Source organism: Idiotropiscis lumnitzeri, chromosome 3, assembly GCF_059441095.1.
Source record: "Idiotropiscis lumnitzeri isolate Australia: NSW breed Sydney's pygmy pipehorse chromosome 3, RoL_Ilum_1.0, whole genome shotgun sequence".
NCBI classification, from domain to species: domain Eukaryota; kingdom Metazoa; phylum Chordata; class Actinopteri; order Syngnathiformes; family Syngnathidae; genus Idiotropiscis; species Idiotropiscis lumnitzeri.
In genome coordinates this window covers 31,008,260-31,024,432 of record NC_142393.1, presented here as the reverse complement: position 1 = coordinate 31,024,432, position 16,173 = coordinate 31,008,260, and the positions used below count along the sequence as shown (strand labels likewise).

The 16,173-nt window shown below is 41.6% G+C and overlaps 1 protein-coding gene across 3 annotated transcripts; it reads left to right on the top strand.

Annotated features, from left to right (window-relative positions):
* The first annotated feature begins 400 nt into the window (after positions 1–400).
* Positions 401–16,012, top strand: inavaa (innate immunity activator a). 3 transcript variants are annotated; one of them, XM_088291197.1, is made up of 11 exons: positions 401–931; positions 1,106–1,240; positions 6,768–6,848; positions 6,937–7,070; positions 8,666–8,788; positions 8,882–9,116; positions 9,190–9,243; positions 9,894–10,062; positions 10,161–10,310; positions 11,523–12,120; positions 15,376–16,012. In XM_088291197.1, exons 3-11 carry the CDS (start codon positions 6,785–6,787, stop codon positions 15,466–15,468), a joined length of 1,620 nt encoding a protein of 539 aa, XP_088147323.1. In that variant the 5' UTR covers positions 401–931; positions 1,106–1,240; positions 6,768–6,784; the 3' UTR covers positions 15,469–16,012. The 3 variants fall into 3 exon arrangements, with proteins under 3 accessions (XP_088147323.1, XP_088147324.1, XP_088147322.1); XM_088291198.1 differs by having other exon boundaries at positions 401–1,240; positions 10,164–10,310; XM_088291196.1 differs by having other exon boundaries at positions 401–1,240.
* The last annotated feature ends 161 nt before the right edge of the window (positions 16,013–16,173 follow it).

Genomic DNA, 16,173 nt, shown 5'->3' with positions numbered 1-16,173 from the left:
GGACACAGGCCGGGAAAACCCAAGGGTCCAGTTAAGGTGCTGGAGACATTTGGTGAAATAAGGGGAAGCCACTGACCTTTAGTGGTCCATTTCAGATGTAGGTTTAAATTGTTTCTTGTTTACACAAGCTAGTACTGACCATCGATAATGGCTCCTCAATTTTGTCTGTGAATACAGGGTATCCACAGGTTTAAGGCCATATGCTGAAATAAAATATATTTGAGAGTGATTGCATTATGCTGCATTTATTATTGTAAACTACCTACTGCAAATCTACTTCATCGATACTTAACAAAATAAAACGACCTTGTAAATAGTTCACAAGTTATGCGGTTTCCTGTTCTCTGGAGAGGCTGTGAAGGCCACAGGGGGTGGGCGGAGGAAGGCGGAAGGGAAGAAGAGCGAGAGGAGAGACCGATTTTTTTTTTAACTGACTAGTTAGTTGGTTGTCTCGGGTGGTTACGGCCAACAGTAACCCTTTTTGTTGCGAGTTTGCTGCTAGATTGCCGCTTGGCCTGAATTCTTCTACAACGCTACAGTATTTTGTTAGCTGGCTCAACACAACTTTTCAACAATGTGGCATTTTCAATAATTGCGAACAGATGATTTTAGGATGAAAATGTATTCGTAAGGAATAACAAAGGCTTCAGTTCAGAAAAAAGAATGAGCGTTAAAGTGTATTGTTAGCCTCTTTTTAAGCTCCAAACAACATAGGAGATAATATTCTTTTTAGTTGATATACACGTTTTCTTTGTTGCCGTGCCACCAACTAAGATAAGCAATGCTAAGTAAAATAGAAAGTACCAAGTAAAGACAAAACGAGCTAAACTGGCAAGCGTCACCTCAACGAGTCGCGTGTTAAAGTCAAAAGGCTAACGCGTGTCTGAAATCAGCTGGGTCAGACCAAACCATCCCCACACAGCAAAGAGGGGTGAGAGCACGCGGGACAAAATATTTCCTGTCACATTTCTTCGGTAAACATAAAAGAAATAAGTTGTTTTTAGACTGTAAATACTTGATAATATACAAGTATGGCTAAATAACACGGTAACAGTGACTTTGATGGCTCGTGGGTTCAAACTAAAGCGCTCCTCCCCCTTCAAAGAGAAATTTAGAGTGGACTGGGAGAGCTACCCTAAGCCGCTCTGCTTCCACGTTTGACAGCCACCGCCGGCCTTTTGGAGAAAGTCTTGCAGTTGATGTCCCAGCAATGAGGGCATGAAGAAGATCAACGCAAACTGTAAGTTAACATTAGGTATTGTACGTCAGCATTCGTATAATTAGTCTCGTGTTGTTTATGCATGTGCTCGTTGCATTTCTGAGTATGAATGGATTTTGTTTTCTTACATAACTTAGAATGTTCATTAGTCCCTACTCAATTTGTACGAATTTGTTGCACAAATACACTACTGTGTTCGTCGAAATGAATAATGCTTTTAATGCATACTATTATATAATTTAGAAAAGAGTGTAAAACATACAGTATGTTGAATTGGGAATACATAAGAAATCCCATAATTTAAGAGCCATCATTGACTCTTAATCACAAGTGCTCAATGGTTAAAGTATTGTGTGATTAGAAGTGTCAAAATTAATTGACAACTAATTGATTATCAAATTAATCGACAACTGGTGAGTAATCGTTTTGAGCCATTGTTCAACTTATAATTGTCCAAAGCCTCGGATTTCAGTCTCTCAGCAGTAATCATTCACTTATTTCTGTAGTCCTTCACGTAAGCATTTACAAACATCTGCTTTTATTTTGGGAAACAATGACTGGACCAGTAAATCAGGTGACAACATTTTGGTGAGAAGGCCTACATTAGTCACTCTTGTGTGATATTACTTGATTGTTATTTAGTTGTTGATTTTCTTTATCACTAAACAATACCAAATGAACAACAATTGGTGACTAAACAGTAATCGGTTTAAAAAAAATATTTTCTCATACATTTTGATGCAGAATAAAATTTTGTAAGATTATTCAATAAATTAAGAAAATAACTCATTCTAGAAATATTTAATAGTGACAGCCTACATGTGATTCATCTCTTAAGAATCAGTTTTACTCGTCTCCAGTTGTGGACTATGATGTACTGAATCTTGAACAGAGACTTATTATTGTTTTCCTTATACAGGCTTAGAATTGCGATGATACTCATCATTCAGAGAGAAAAATATTGCTCTTTTTTTGTTAGTGATTACAGACTTTCATTCAATATATGTGAACACAATTGGACTGATGCCCTGTAAATAGTCTTTTCACGGATAAACGCCACTGTGACACTTGTGACCAAAGTTGTTTGTGCCTGCTGCAGCAAAATCAACGTCACAGTCCACATGTTGACACACTTGGGGTGATAAAGACAACATGTCCCTGCAGTACCCCCCTCCACCCCAAACACCCCAACCATGGTGAAAAGCGGCATCTACATCCTGTTGGTCCTTCTGAAAGGATGACTCATTGTGATGAGGTGTCACAATCCACTGCCCGAGGAGAACAATGGAGCATTTCATCTCTATGTTGCCTGCTCTGCTCAGCATATGGACTGCACTCAGCTCAGGTGGTGCTTATTACCCTTTGCATTGTCTCTGCTGGTAAACAAGCCCCCATGACCAAGATGAGGCCATCTCCAATGAATGCTGGCCAAATTCAGAAGCAACCTGGATTAATTTCATGTGTGCCAAGGCCCACATGCAAAATTAATATTTACCATAAAATAAAATTAGTAGACTTTGGCAATTTGTTTGGGCTCACTTCCACATTGTGTGGACACAAGGAAAGGTACAGTGGCGGGCAAACCTTCATGCTTAGACATCTGTTGCCAGAGCACTTGTAACCAAACACTTCATTTCTCTTGCCTGCCGCTCCCCCACGTTGATGCTCAGTTTGACTTCGGTCTTGGGCATGTTGAAAAGTCATTTGGTTTTCTTCCACCGCATCAGCATTCCTCGGAAAATGTTAATTGCCCGGTTCCAGCAGTCCTCGGCTTGATTTCAGGCATCCCTCACCGTTTCCCTTCGGTGAGCTGAGAACGGTCCAACTTGGTAATTTCAGGGCCAACCGCAGTGGTAACGAACACGGCGGTGGCGGCATTCCAGCCCATCGCAGCTCCCAAAGCTCACGGGAAAGGGTGGTGGGGGAAATCTAAGAGACAGTGATCCCCGTTTATAATCTCGCGTCATAAACACTCCTTTCAGTGTATATAACTTTTCACGGTCGAGTGCGCTGCGAGGATGGGTGTGACGGTCATTATTATCAGACATGCCATTTTTGGGACAATTTCGATCTCTATCCAGTAGGCTGGATATTCTTTTACCGTGATCTCATCTGGGGTTTGTACTTAAAATGACTTTTCTGAAAACAAAGTACCACTTTATCAACAACAAAAAATGTTTCAAACTTTAAAAGCTTGATGAAATGTAATCTTTGTCAGTTAGATTTGGCCCTTTCTTAAGACCAAATCATCCTTTATTCTGACGATGGAGAAATAGGACAATAAAAAGAAATACTGTGCAGTATAAACTTTGCTGTCATGAGCAATTAGCTAGCCTTGTTAGCTTAGATGGCGAAGCTTGCTAGCACCACATATAATCCTGTAATTCAACTTTATTTTGGTATTTAACGAGGACCAGAGCAGCGACCGCTGCGACTTTTTAAAAAATTGCTCAACAATGACCCCTACAAATCTTTGGTGAAGCGTCCCTGATTGTACGTCTCTCAAGATGTAGTCAAAGTTGGAGGCATATGTAAAGACCTACAAAAAGTCTCTGAAGCCCTACTCTAAACTCAAAAGGAAGTCTGCCATTTTTAATTTCCTTTAAAATTTCATAGAGGTCATATTTGATCAAAATAGCTTTTATTCGGATGTACTTGATTTTCCCTAAAAAATCCCAATTCCGACGTGCCAGTACCCCAACGTTGCCAGGGCTGCATGGGCCCTTTTTAGATTTGAGCAATTTTGCCTGTGTCACTTGGCTTGGATGAACAGAGGCAACGGTTTGAAAGGGAATAGAAGGCTTTTGAACGTGTGCAGGGAATTCTAACATCTATTTTTCCTACCTTGTTGCGTTGATAGCAATTGTCGCTATTTAAAAGCTGTGCATCATCAGGCATCTAAATATCCAAATGTATATGTCGACATTTTGCCGAGCTCTGTGTGAAATGCACGTCTCTACTGACAGAAATCCTTAAAATGGCTAGTATGTAGCAACATCTCAGCTTCAACCAAGTCAGCCCCAAACCAACATCCACCCACCTATTCCAAACATAACCACAGATAGAGTTATGGGGTGCAAGCGCGTAAGTCCCACATTACGTTTCCTCCCAAACTGGATTCACGCCTGTGTTGTCAGCACATCTCGCACCCTCAGCAGGATATTGAAGCCGCTGGCTGGACACAAGGCTTTTTGTTGTACTGTTGTTTTACTGAGTCAGGCTGCCTGCGGCTCATTGTGTGACCGGCTGCTACTCAGTGCACATGAGTTGCCGTGTTGAAAGGCCAGGCCTGTATATGGAATACACGCACACATCCTAATACATATACTCCGTGATTTGCTGATCCCGACAGGAAAGGGCCCGGATAGCCATCTCCAAACACAGGGGAGGAAGCATATGCCTCCATTCGCATCTCTGCTGTTTACTTCCTGTTTTGCTGTCATGATACTATCACAAGGAGGAGACGAGGCAAGCAAAGCACATCCTCTAATCATGTTACTTCCTGTAATGCCATCCCTTGTGATCTGGCTTTTCAAGAGCACACTAGCAAGCATGTGAGATGCAGAATAAAATTTGACCTAAAATAGAGCTGGATAAAGGCACTCTTTTTCGAGGGTTACTCTTGCCATAGTTTTCCTCCCTGTTGTGTTTTGCACAGTGGTCTGGAGCGCAGTCAGTTTTTTTTGTGGGCAGAACAGAGCTCACTGTTTCATTTGGAGGCCAAACCATTGAAATGCTTCAACTATTTCACATCTTACAATAATGAACATTTTGTTCTCATTCAATCGAAGCTGAGTTTATTTCACTTATTGTTAAGGCAGTTAATTGCACAAATTTTAGATCCTGTACGAATATGACCATCCAATACAGAAAGTCTACGTGAGCAAATCAGTTTTGCCGAATACCTATTTTGCTCCATATATTGTACGGTAACAATATCAGTTGATGCACTACGTGTTGGTCATCTATGAGTTTGCATACATTCGCATTTCTTGTTTGTGTAACAGTTACCCAATCATATTGATGCACCTCCCATCATCCCATTTAAAACACCCAACTCCTGCTAGGGAACTTGTTCAAATGAGCCCCAGTCAGAAGATGGTATCCTAGACAGATGGGGGGAATAGCAAAATCCTTTGAATGTAGGCGTAGCATGGAATAAAGTGTGATCAATTCAAGGATTTGTGATGAAAATGGCTGGTTCTAGTTCTGTCACCGTTTTCCTCAGTATGCTGTTATTATCGTATCACTGCTGTGTCTTGTTTGTTGTCAGACGTTTGTTTGGAGCGGGGCCACAAAAGAACAAGAGAGTTGGCCATAAATGTGAACAGTGCTCGGCTGTTTGTGAAATGTGTTACAGGAGTCCACATTGTTAGGTGATGCAGAGTGGACAAGCCCAGCATTGAAACATTCTTCCACTTCAAAGCCCCATGAGGGTTTGGTGGACATGGGTTGAATAGGCGGCAGAGGGAGGGGTGAGTGGGGAGAACAGGTGCAGAGCATGAGAGAAGGTGGTGTGGGGGCGGGAGTTGAGGGTCATTCCTGCAGCCATCTGCTTTCTTTTTTGGGGTCTGAAACTTTTTAAACACCCCTGCAACGGCACCTCATGGTGACACGCTCCTTTGGCCAGCCGTGTGCCGTCGCCATGGCACCACCATGGGGATTAACCCCGCACATGTGCCGAGTCACTCCCTGGGGGTGTGTCTCTTTTGTGATGGAGCGTGGGAGGCTGAAAGACGGTGCATGGGGCTGCCTGGATTGTTGTGTGAAAAGACACTCTCCGCTCACTTTTGTTACGTAAAGCAGCAGGCCAGCATACATGAAGCCACATTGTGGGGAAGAAAGAACATGGGCATGTTTACATTTCATCTTGGAACCCCTAAAATATCACCGGTTGTAGTCAATTACAATTCCTCTTGCAATTTTCCTTTAATATTGTCTTTTGTTCTCGTTCTCTGTATGCATCATTCATGTTAGGTTCATTGAATTGTGAGAATGTCAGCTACAAATGGTTGTTTGTGTGGATTGCTAATGACCAGCCTTGCGTTTGCCATGCTCAAAGTCAGTTTGGATTGTCTCTAGTTTACCCAAGTTGGAGACCCCCAAAATCCGCACATTCGTATACATGCGTCCAAAAAAGACGGTTCATTGGTATTAAGATGAATTATAAATGCAGTTATTCTCAGAGAGCCTTCACACCCCTGGTGCTGGGGCCCTAACTCATTTAATCCCAGTAATTTTCACTGGAGAAAACCCCTAAATTCCTGTGTTTTTCTGGGTTTTGACTGATTTTGCGAGGCCAACAGAATATTGTGTTCCAACGCTATAAAAACACAGAGCTATGATGAAAAAAAAAAAAAAAGGCTAAGACGTATAAATACGTCTTTGGGAGGTGGGGACTATGTTTTTGAAAACGTATATGTATGTTTTACAAATTGAATGAGTTGGCCCAAATTGTCAGCCTAAAGCAGGTCTAATATACAGTAGAACGGTTATGATAATGTACTAGCTGAATGTCAATTATTTGTAACCTTACTTTGTGTGACAGAGCGTTCCTGAGTCAAGATGACGGCCATTGAGAGCAAAGAGGAGATCAGTGACACTGACAGTGGAATCATACTGCACTCTGGTGAGAACCCTGTCCTTGAATTTCAAGGTTCCGCGACATGAAATTTGGTATGTGTCACAGTCCTGGATGACGTTTTCTTGCCGGCCAGGTCCCGAAAGTCCCACGTCGCCCGTCAAGGACCCCAGCACGCAAACCAGAGCGCTCAAACTCAAGCAGCAGTCTCTGGAGGGCCGTCTGGAGCTCTGCCTGCTGGAGCTCAGGAAGCTATGCATTCGAGAAGCCGTGAGTATTACCTCAATCATGATGAGAATGATGCAAGCGCCTCTATGATGTGTGCAGCCATTCTGAGGCACCATCAGGCACCTAATTCATTTGTAACTGAAATGTACGCCACGGAAATGCTTGATTACAACGGCTCTTGCTCGGCAGTCGTTCACCTCACTAATCTCCACTCAACAACCTTGTAAATAGCTTCACCCCAGCAGCAGTGTGAGAAGATTTCAGTAATGCGTGGGGGAGCTTATCACTTGTGAGTGAGAGACTGTTGGACTTCTGTGTGGACTTCTAGGAGGACTCATGAAGTCGGCTATGAAAGACACATATACACTGTGTTTTACTTGCACACTGAAAGGTTCTGAGGAAACGTTCCCCCTTTTATCTTCTATACTCGCCATATTATGTGAACATAATCTACCAGAAGACTGCATATTCTCAGTTGACCTATTTAATGGATGCCAAGAATATCAAGACATGACCGTGGAGCCCTTCTCTGCCAGATGCGAAAGGTCTAATCTGTCCAAAATGGTTCCTAATCTTACACAGGAGGGGGTCGGCCTGCCTAGTCCATGTGAGAATGTGTGACGCCACGCTATTTACTGGTTTCAACTACATAGCTATGTGTGCAAGAGTAGAAAGGAAGATGCAAAGCCAGGAAAAACCCAGTGTTCCCCAACCTGTATTTAGCCAGTATGTTGTTGGCATTGACAGCTGAACAAATTTCTAATTAATAAATGGTAATTTTTGTACAAATGAGAGGTTACAATTCATTGGGCTTAACATTTGCACTTATATAATAGGTTTGCATGTAAAAGCTATATTGATACTATAATTTGCACGCCTCAAAGAATTAGTGTTTTGTGATGTAAGGGCTTATTTTGTGATGGGATTTTAAAAAATTCAGCACACAAAAGCTCCTGCGTGGAGGCCGCACTGGACGTGTCATTTTGGATGAGTGGTGTAGGCGAGTGGCCTTGGTGGAAAAAAGTAGCTAACGCTTATCAATGAAATTTTAATATGTAACGGCCTATGAAAAATGTACCCCACAAAAGGCTGTTTGCATATCTTGGTGACTTCTTTAAGAAAACAGACAAGAATCTGCACTTCAGCTTCTCTTTTCCTCATTCTCTTTTAAGTTAGCCTTGCAAAGGTGAATCGTTTTGTGACATTATTTTGACATTATTGATGACGTCTTCTCACTGACTTTGAGTGGGCAAATTGAGATTGGTCCCTGATGTGACTCTCACCAAGTCATGGAGGGAGGCAAGGGGGCGTGGCTACATCCTTTATTCTTAGGGACTGTTTTTCAAATCGCTATTTATTCACTGATTTTTCCAAAACAAATTGATAAAATAGAAAATGCAAGCTAATATTGTTTTCCTGGTAAAAGAGCTTGTTATTGAAAAAGCATTTTGGCTGGATGATAATTTTGCACTACACCCCTCATGATTTTTCATGGTCACGGCTCATAATGTGCACAGCACCCTTGTTAGGAATAAAAACAAAATGTGTATTTGTCATTTACAAGAGTCACATTACTAAGCTCTATGCATTTTTTGTTTCTGTTTTAGAATGATTTGAACTTGTTTTTTTCTCAACAGGAGCTGACTGGTAAATTGCCCTCCGACTATCCTCTCATGCCTGATGAGAACCCGCCGCAGGTCAGAAGGAGGATCGGTGCTTCATTCAAGTTAGACGAAGGTCTAATCTATCTGGAGAAAGAGGTATGGGACATTCATGCATACGTATTCAAACTTATTAAGATATACTTGTCCCGTGTATCTCCTGCATACTGTAACTGACTGTCCTGGCCACAGGACTCAGAGTTGCACGGCCTTGAGACGGAGCTCGCTCTCCAGCGACAGATCTACGAGGCGGCTCGCAAACTCTCGCTGGAGGAGAAGCTCAGCAAGCCTCAGAAGAAGAGCCGCGTGCAGCAGTGCAAGCGCGAGGAGAAGAAGGTGCGCGAGCTGCAGGAGGCCGTCTTCCAGTGTAGGATCAGGAGTGAGTGCAGCTCTCCATGCATTGGCGACACCTCTATGAAAAGTAAAGGTGAGTAACGCTTCTGCCCCCCCAGACCAAACGTGGTACTGCACAAGCTGCAACTTGTCTTTTTTGTATGCAGATTTGAACATGTCTGATGACAGCTCGCTGTCTGATGTGGTGGCCCTGGATGAAGGTAAGAGAATTTTTTTTCTGACTAGATTGAGATGTTATACATTAGCCATTTTATTAAATACACCTACATAACCACATGAGATCTGATGCAAAATGCTCAGATTTAACTGAAAATGTCATAGTATTACCAATACTGTGGGACCTCAAAGTTGGACCATAATCTATTCTCGTTAATGTCATACGAGTATAGAATTAAGTTAACCAGTCAAATTTTAACATTAATCTGTTAAAAAAACAACAAAACACTCTTTGAATTTGATAAGTAATTAACAAGGTGTCATAAATATCTATGAACATATAAGTGTCACGAACACAAGTGTAGAAGGAAATCAACCATATGAAACCAGCATGAAAATGCAACAAAAGCATGCTGGTCTATGCTGTTTTTTTCTCTTTTTGTTTTTTTAAGGAGGGTTGCCTTAGTCTTATAGTCTCTGAGTCTTTACTGTTTAAAAGATCCTCGTCCATTCTGAAATAGTCACAAAAAGCCAACGAAAAACCCAAAATATTCATTTATTCTTTAATATAGGCTAAAGTGAGCGTCATTGAGGTGTACTGATGGCTAATGTGATATCACATGAGGTGACAGTACATGACTCTTTACTGAGTGCTCTCGTGCCACATGCTGACTTCTTAGTGTTGTCCATGCAGATGTGGACTCCCTTGGCCCTGTCTCTGCTCTAGTGTCCAACCTGCGGACGTCCATTGTGGAGTATGAGCGTGCTCCGATCCAGAATTCTCCCTGGAAGGAGTCCAGTCTGGACCAGCCTTATCACAAGGCTGCAAAGCCGCAGCCTGCTGGCAGTAGCAGCAGTTCCAGGTGAGAGTTGTAAATTCTGACCTCTGTCACTCCATCACAACCCTCCTGTGTTAATATTTCCAAAATGTTGTCCCTCTCGTTTTGTCATCTGCACTCAGCAGTTCAGCGGCAATGCAGGTCTCTGCAGATGGCAGCAGAATTCCTCTCTCGCAGTTCAGTAAGAATTCTGCGCTGCGGCAGAGTCATTCCGCCAGTGCCCCCTCCACACCAGAGCTGCACGTGCGCCGACAATTCTCCCAGTCTTTCAGGTACACACGACAAACCATGCAATGCACAACACAATAAATAAGAGTGCACTCTACATTATAAACTTAGTTGGTAGGTTACTGCCAAAAATTCAATTTTCACAATCACAATTTAAAGGAAGTCTTCATTTATTTTACGTGTGTGGCTTAATTGGTAGTAATTATTTAGTTTAACATGAAAAATGCACAAGAGCTGAAAAATACACCTCTATATTGATATATTTCACTAGAATGTCTTTGCACAATTTTTACAAAAAGTACACTTGCAAGTTTTGTCGAGCCCCGTGTGCGAAAGGAGAGGTAGGCGCACGCGTGTGTGCAGTGAAATTTTTCTGCCGGGAGGTATTGTTTACAGTTTGAGAGAGGTCACACCACACAGGTGACATTAAAATATAACATTGTGCTGAGTACTTTTCAACAAGCCAGAGTAGGGCTGAACAATTTATCGTTATGGGACAGAAATCGCGATCTCAGACAAAGCGATTTCGAGATCATTAAAGCTGGGTTTTTGTTTAAAAGTTCAATACGTATCAAGACATAAAGTAAGACGATGGCTACGTTAGCAATTTAGCAGATACTCCCAGACCGGAACACGTAAACTGCTGACGTCATCATGACAGAAAGGTTCGATGTCAAACTTATATGAAATATTTAGTATCTCGTCAATAATATTTGCACTATTTTGCACCACATTGTACTGAGTTTTGAGAGTTACACAATTATAGTTCTCAAATTATAGATTTGAACCAATTCAGCTTTGATTTTGACATATAATCTGAGTTATATCTACAAAGAACATGTACATTAGTCCAAAATGTAAAACATTTTTGTGTTTAAAAAGTACATTTTCATGTACACAATTACATGTAAATACAAAATCCTATTTAGAGACTTGAGAAAAAACTGCCATCCCTCTTTAGTCTCCTTGCATTATTACAGTCGTAGCTTTTATTTTTTAATGGTATAACGGCATTTTCTATCCTGTTTTTAAATGTCACTGTACATTGTGAAGAAAATCGCAAAATATCTATCAGAAAAATCGCAATACAATTTTTGTCCTAAAATTGTTCTGCCCGAATTGGAATATCAATCAAAATAATCAATGATTATTTTTCCCATATTTGGCCAGCGCTAGTTTCCTGAGGTTTAATAAAAGCTCTGTGACAATCTTGTTACTACTTCGACAGTTTATAAGTGTGCGCGATGTCTCCTCAGATTTCCCAAAAGTAAGCCATGTACTGACAAAGACTGCCTCAGCTCAGAGTCCTTCAGAGCGCGTTCGCGCCTGCCACAGCGACGTTGTGCTGCCGATTTTCTGGTGCTCTCCCCGGATTCCTCGTCATTGCGGCCGTACCAGTCCAGCTCGGAGGACAGCGGCTCTGAGCATTCCGCCTCCTCCTACGTGCCATGCCTGGACGTGCCCACAGAGATCCCCAAGCTCTTCCCTCCGCCGTACGGCTTCCACTTGGCAACGCCTAAGAAGATTCTGCCAGATTGCAGGAGCATGCGGCCCCTGTCCTCTCAGGACACGGGCAAGTGTGTGGTGCCGCAAAGACCGTGGCAGGAGGGCACGCCTTCTGTCAGCAAGATGCCCAAGCTCCCACCCCCTTACACAACAGTGATGCGGACGCCCTCACTGAAGGAGTACCCCAACCACGGCAGCCGCATTATGCCCAAGGAGGTAGTGTCGGAGGAGCTCAAGTACTGGCACCAGCGCAGTCAGAGTCACAACTCGGAGTCGGGCTGCGAGGAGCTGCAAAGTGCACTGGGAGTCAAGAGCCCCACTTTACTGCACATACCTCCGTTTAATCAGGTTGGTACACCGTCATCCAGCAGGGATACTTACAATTACATGTCCATGTACAAGCGTGATCTCATTTAGTAATCATGCCTTTTTTTCGCCAAGAGATTTTCACATTAAGAAAAATAAACAAATTTTTTACCTGTCTTCATCAATAAGATCAAATTTCTATTAATTATTAATTTATATATTAATACTATCATGTATATACTGTAGATTTTGTGATAAATTATCAATGCCTTATGTCTCAAGTCATAATAGCAAGGCCCTGTCAGGGTTCGCCGGTCGGCGAGGAGGGGCAGGACCCAAAATGCGAGGAAGCAGGGAAAAAGGGGTAACTTAAAGGGAATTTATTAACTCAATTGAGCGAGGGCAGACAAAGGAACGTGGGCAAACTTAGAAGACAGACTAAACGTGACAGAACTGGGCGAGGACGATAACAAAACCCGAGACAAAATACAAAGGAACGGGAGCGGGAGCGAGGGCGAAAAGCAATAACAAGTACATGAACGTGATCAAAAGCGAGAGTCGAGAAAGTCCATAATGGGGCAACAGGGAGCAAACGGGATAAGAAAAGGGACAGGGACAGGTGACAAGAGCTGGGGGCATGAACGAGAGCGGGAACGAGAGCGGGAACGAGAGCGGGAGCGAGAGCGGGAGCGGGAACGAGAACAAGAGCATGAACGAGATCAAAGAGCGGTCGTGACAGTCCGTAACGGGCAATAGGGAGCAACACGGGACAATGACCCGACACTGGGTTGATGGCATGGGAAGCTTAAATAGTCCGGTAATCAGGTGAGCAGATGGGAATCAGGTGTGTGACGGTTAACGATGAGCAGGTGCGTGGCTGGTGAGGACGAGGTGCTGAGGGAAAACGCCCCTACTCAACTGACCGAAAATAAACCAAAACAACAACACGACAGCATGAACGTAAAAATAATAACAAAACCTGTAATGCCCGACGCGGATCATGACAGGCCCAAAATAAGTGTTTAATAAATCAGACGTGTCAAGTGATGAAGTAAAAATACAATACTAGGTTTCCTAACTTCAGTAGAAATTTGCGGTAACTATACCTTAGTGGAGTCATTATTTTTCAGCCTACATTGCATTTCTACACCTGACATTTTTATACTTTTTACTCACAAAAAGTGCCTTGTTGGTATTTCATTTTGGATTGTGTTCATTCCAGTTTATCGTTGTTCAAAACACCAATCTGAGTAAATCGCCCTAGGGTAGATATGATCATTTTGATTGTGGTTGGATGAGAAGTATTAACGTTTTGCCGGTCTGTCCTCAGTGTCCAACGTTTGCACCCTTCAGTCATCGTCCCTCCATGCTTATTCATAAAGTAATCATCCTGCGTCTCCTTCCGTCCTGCGTCCTTTTAAAGCACTTCCGTCCTTGCGTTTCTCTTGCACAAGTCCCCCCACCCCAAAAAAAACCTTTCAAGCTCATTAGCTCGCTAATTTCCTATTCACATCACATCCAATTTCCAGATTACAAAACAAACGTGTTTGCTTAAATTAACTTAAAATGCTTGTGTTGGCTTGCAATTTCTTCGTCATATAGTCACACATAATGCCTCTGTGTTTTTGACCACTTGAGACTCTCTCACTCGCTCTGTTACAGCACCAGTACATGCAGCACGTTACAAGATTTTATTCGGCTGCGAAACACGTGGCCTTCTATGTAACATTTTAAAACAACATTATAATCGTTATGTTCTTTGTACACAGGTTTTTGGAGGAGGTGGGGTAGTGCGGCCCAAGCTTTTGTCCTTCAAGTCAAGTCAAACATTTTGGGGTGGCGTGCATTCATCTAATTTGCGGAATTATTATTTGCAATACAGTTTAATCAGAAAAGCGTCTTTCGACTATCAGGGCACATGGAACATAATGAAAAGAAAATGTTTGACTCGACTTGCACTTCCATGCATTTTTTTGCCTTGGCAGTACTTTTACTTTTATACTTGTCTACTTATACTTACCTAAATAAAAAGATACAGTTCATTTTTCAACTCCTACTAAAGTCTTTGATACTATTTCACAATAATGTGATTTTAGATATCGCCCACCATGCCCAGTTTTTTAAACTAATATCTTTCAAACCAGGTATAAATTGTATTCTTCCATATTGGTGTGAGCACAGATGTCTCGTTTGACCTTGGTTCCATTTTTCTTTAAACACGCCACACCATAACTGTGGTGCGATTATGGCAGGCGAGTATCAAAGATTTAATCTGTAGTGGATAAAGCAACCTCGGAAGAATGTTCATTTTCAGAAATGCAACTCAGCCCATCCAAGTAATAGGGAGGTTGTTCCATTTATCTAGGACCAATCGAACATGATCAAAATAAGGGGGAAATTGGTTCGATACAAATGTAGGTGTCACAAAAATTCCCAATTAAAGGGGAAAGATTTCAGACACTTGCTGCCTTAGGGCATTGCATTAGATTTTGTCACATTTATTGTTGAACCTGAAAAGCTGCTAAAGACATTGACACCTTCAATAAGACAGAGAGAATTGAGGTATCCAAATTAGTCAGAACAATTAAAAAAATCAGCTTATAATGCCATTTTATGTTCCATATCCAGAATTTTAAGATCACAAATGTTATCTGCCCTGATCAGCTCAGTCAATGACGCAATCGCAAGAGCCTATATAGCAAAGGTGACAAGGAGCAGAATTGCTTCGTTCTTCTTGAAACGGTGAAGAGCACAGTCTATTAGTGAGATAGGAAGATCCATGGATGTATGCATCGATAGCATGTTGATTCCCATTTAACATGATTTTGAATGTGAATGATTTATTCCGAACACAGCCGTTATGAGAGGGTGTGCACACTTGTGCAAACATTTCTGTCAGTTTATTGTTTTTTCTTCGCACTGTCTGAAAGTTTTCATTTTTTTCCTCATTTAAGTTCTACAGGCCTTAGGTCATATTAATAGAGGAAGAAGTTGTGAATTGATTTAGCTTGGTCTCATTTTTTTTAATACAAGCATTTCAACTGGGCTGTGTAGACACTTTATGTCCACTGTGTGTGTGATAAATATTATCCTAAATATTTATTATATTGTGCAATCTGCAACTTCTAAATGCCTTTGCTGTTTGCTGCCCTTTAGCAAATGCTGGTACTCTCCACAGTTAAATAAATGAAAAGCCCCCTCGCCACAAGATATGTCACCATATGATTCATTCCACGCCGTAATACATGCTGTACACCAACACTGAATGCATTTCTATTGTTTTGTGTTTTCTCGCAGGGTTCAGGTAATTTGGTTCTTCAGAGAGCTGCAGACGGGACCCCAGTCCAGTGGTTTGTGGCAGAGGACCGTGAAATTGTGAGCCAGGTGTAGCTCACGATGAATAGCACATTTTAGTCTCTGTATGATCTATGCTGCCCCTTTCTATCATTCCTATTTAAGGATGTATTTATTACGTTTGTGGACTCTTATAGATAATTCTGTATGCAGCAATTCTGCGCCAACGGATGAGCTTTCCTCTCCCTCGTTTATAATTTAAAAATTAATTTGAGGTATTTATTTTCAAATGTTTTTTAGTAGATTCTTCTCCAGTTTGGAGCTTACAATGTTTTATGCAGAACCCGTACATTTTGCACATAAAGGTACACCAAGCATTCCTATTGTAATTTGTCTATTTATCAACTATTTGAGAGCTGTTGCTTGTAATTTAGACTACTAAAATTTTGACAGAAATACATTGGTTGTGTGTAACGTATCGTTAAAATTTAACTCGGAGTATGTTAAATTGAATGATGAATTATTCCTCACTGATGCCTTCAACGGTGCTTTGATGACTATTGTTCTTGCAGAATGTTGTAACTAACCAGGTCATTGTAATTGTTTCCTATATTTATATAGTAAAGAATGTACAACTTAACACTGGACTTTTTCCGTCTTTGGATACATTTAAAGAAACAACAAAGCAAAGAGTGTGTCTGAAAATATTGCAAGGATATGGTGAGTATTTCATTGTTTTCAAAATGTAAAAAAGTTCCCATGTTTTGAAAGAAATGTCGGTGACACAAAGTGTAAAGAATT

Bases quoted from the DNA above. Each gene is read 5' to 3' on its own strand.
- inavaa (XM_088291197.1), top strand. From the start codon at position 6,785: ATGACGGCCATTGAGAGCAAAGAGGAGATCAGTGACACTGACAGTGGA. The intron at 8,789-8,881 runs GTATGGGACATT...TCCTGGCCACAG, and splicing joins TAATCTATCTGGAGAAAGAG to GACTCAGAGTTGCACGGCCT. The intron at 12,121-15,375 runs GTTGGTACACCG...GTTTTCTCGCAG, and splicing joins ACATACCTCCGTTTAATCAG to GGTTCAGGTAATTTGGTTCT.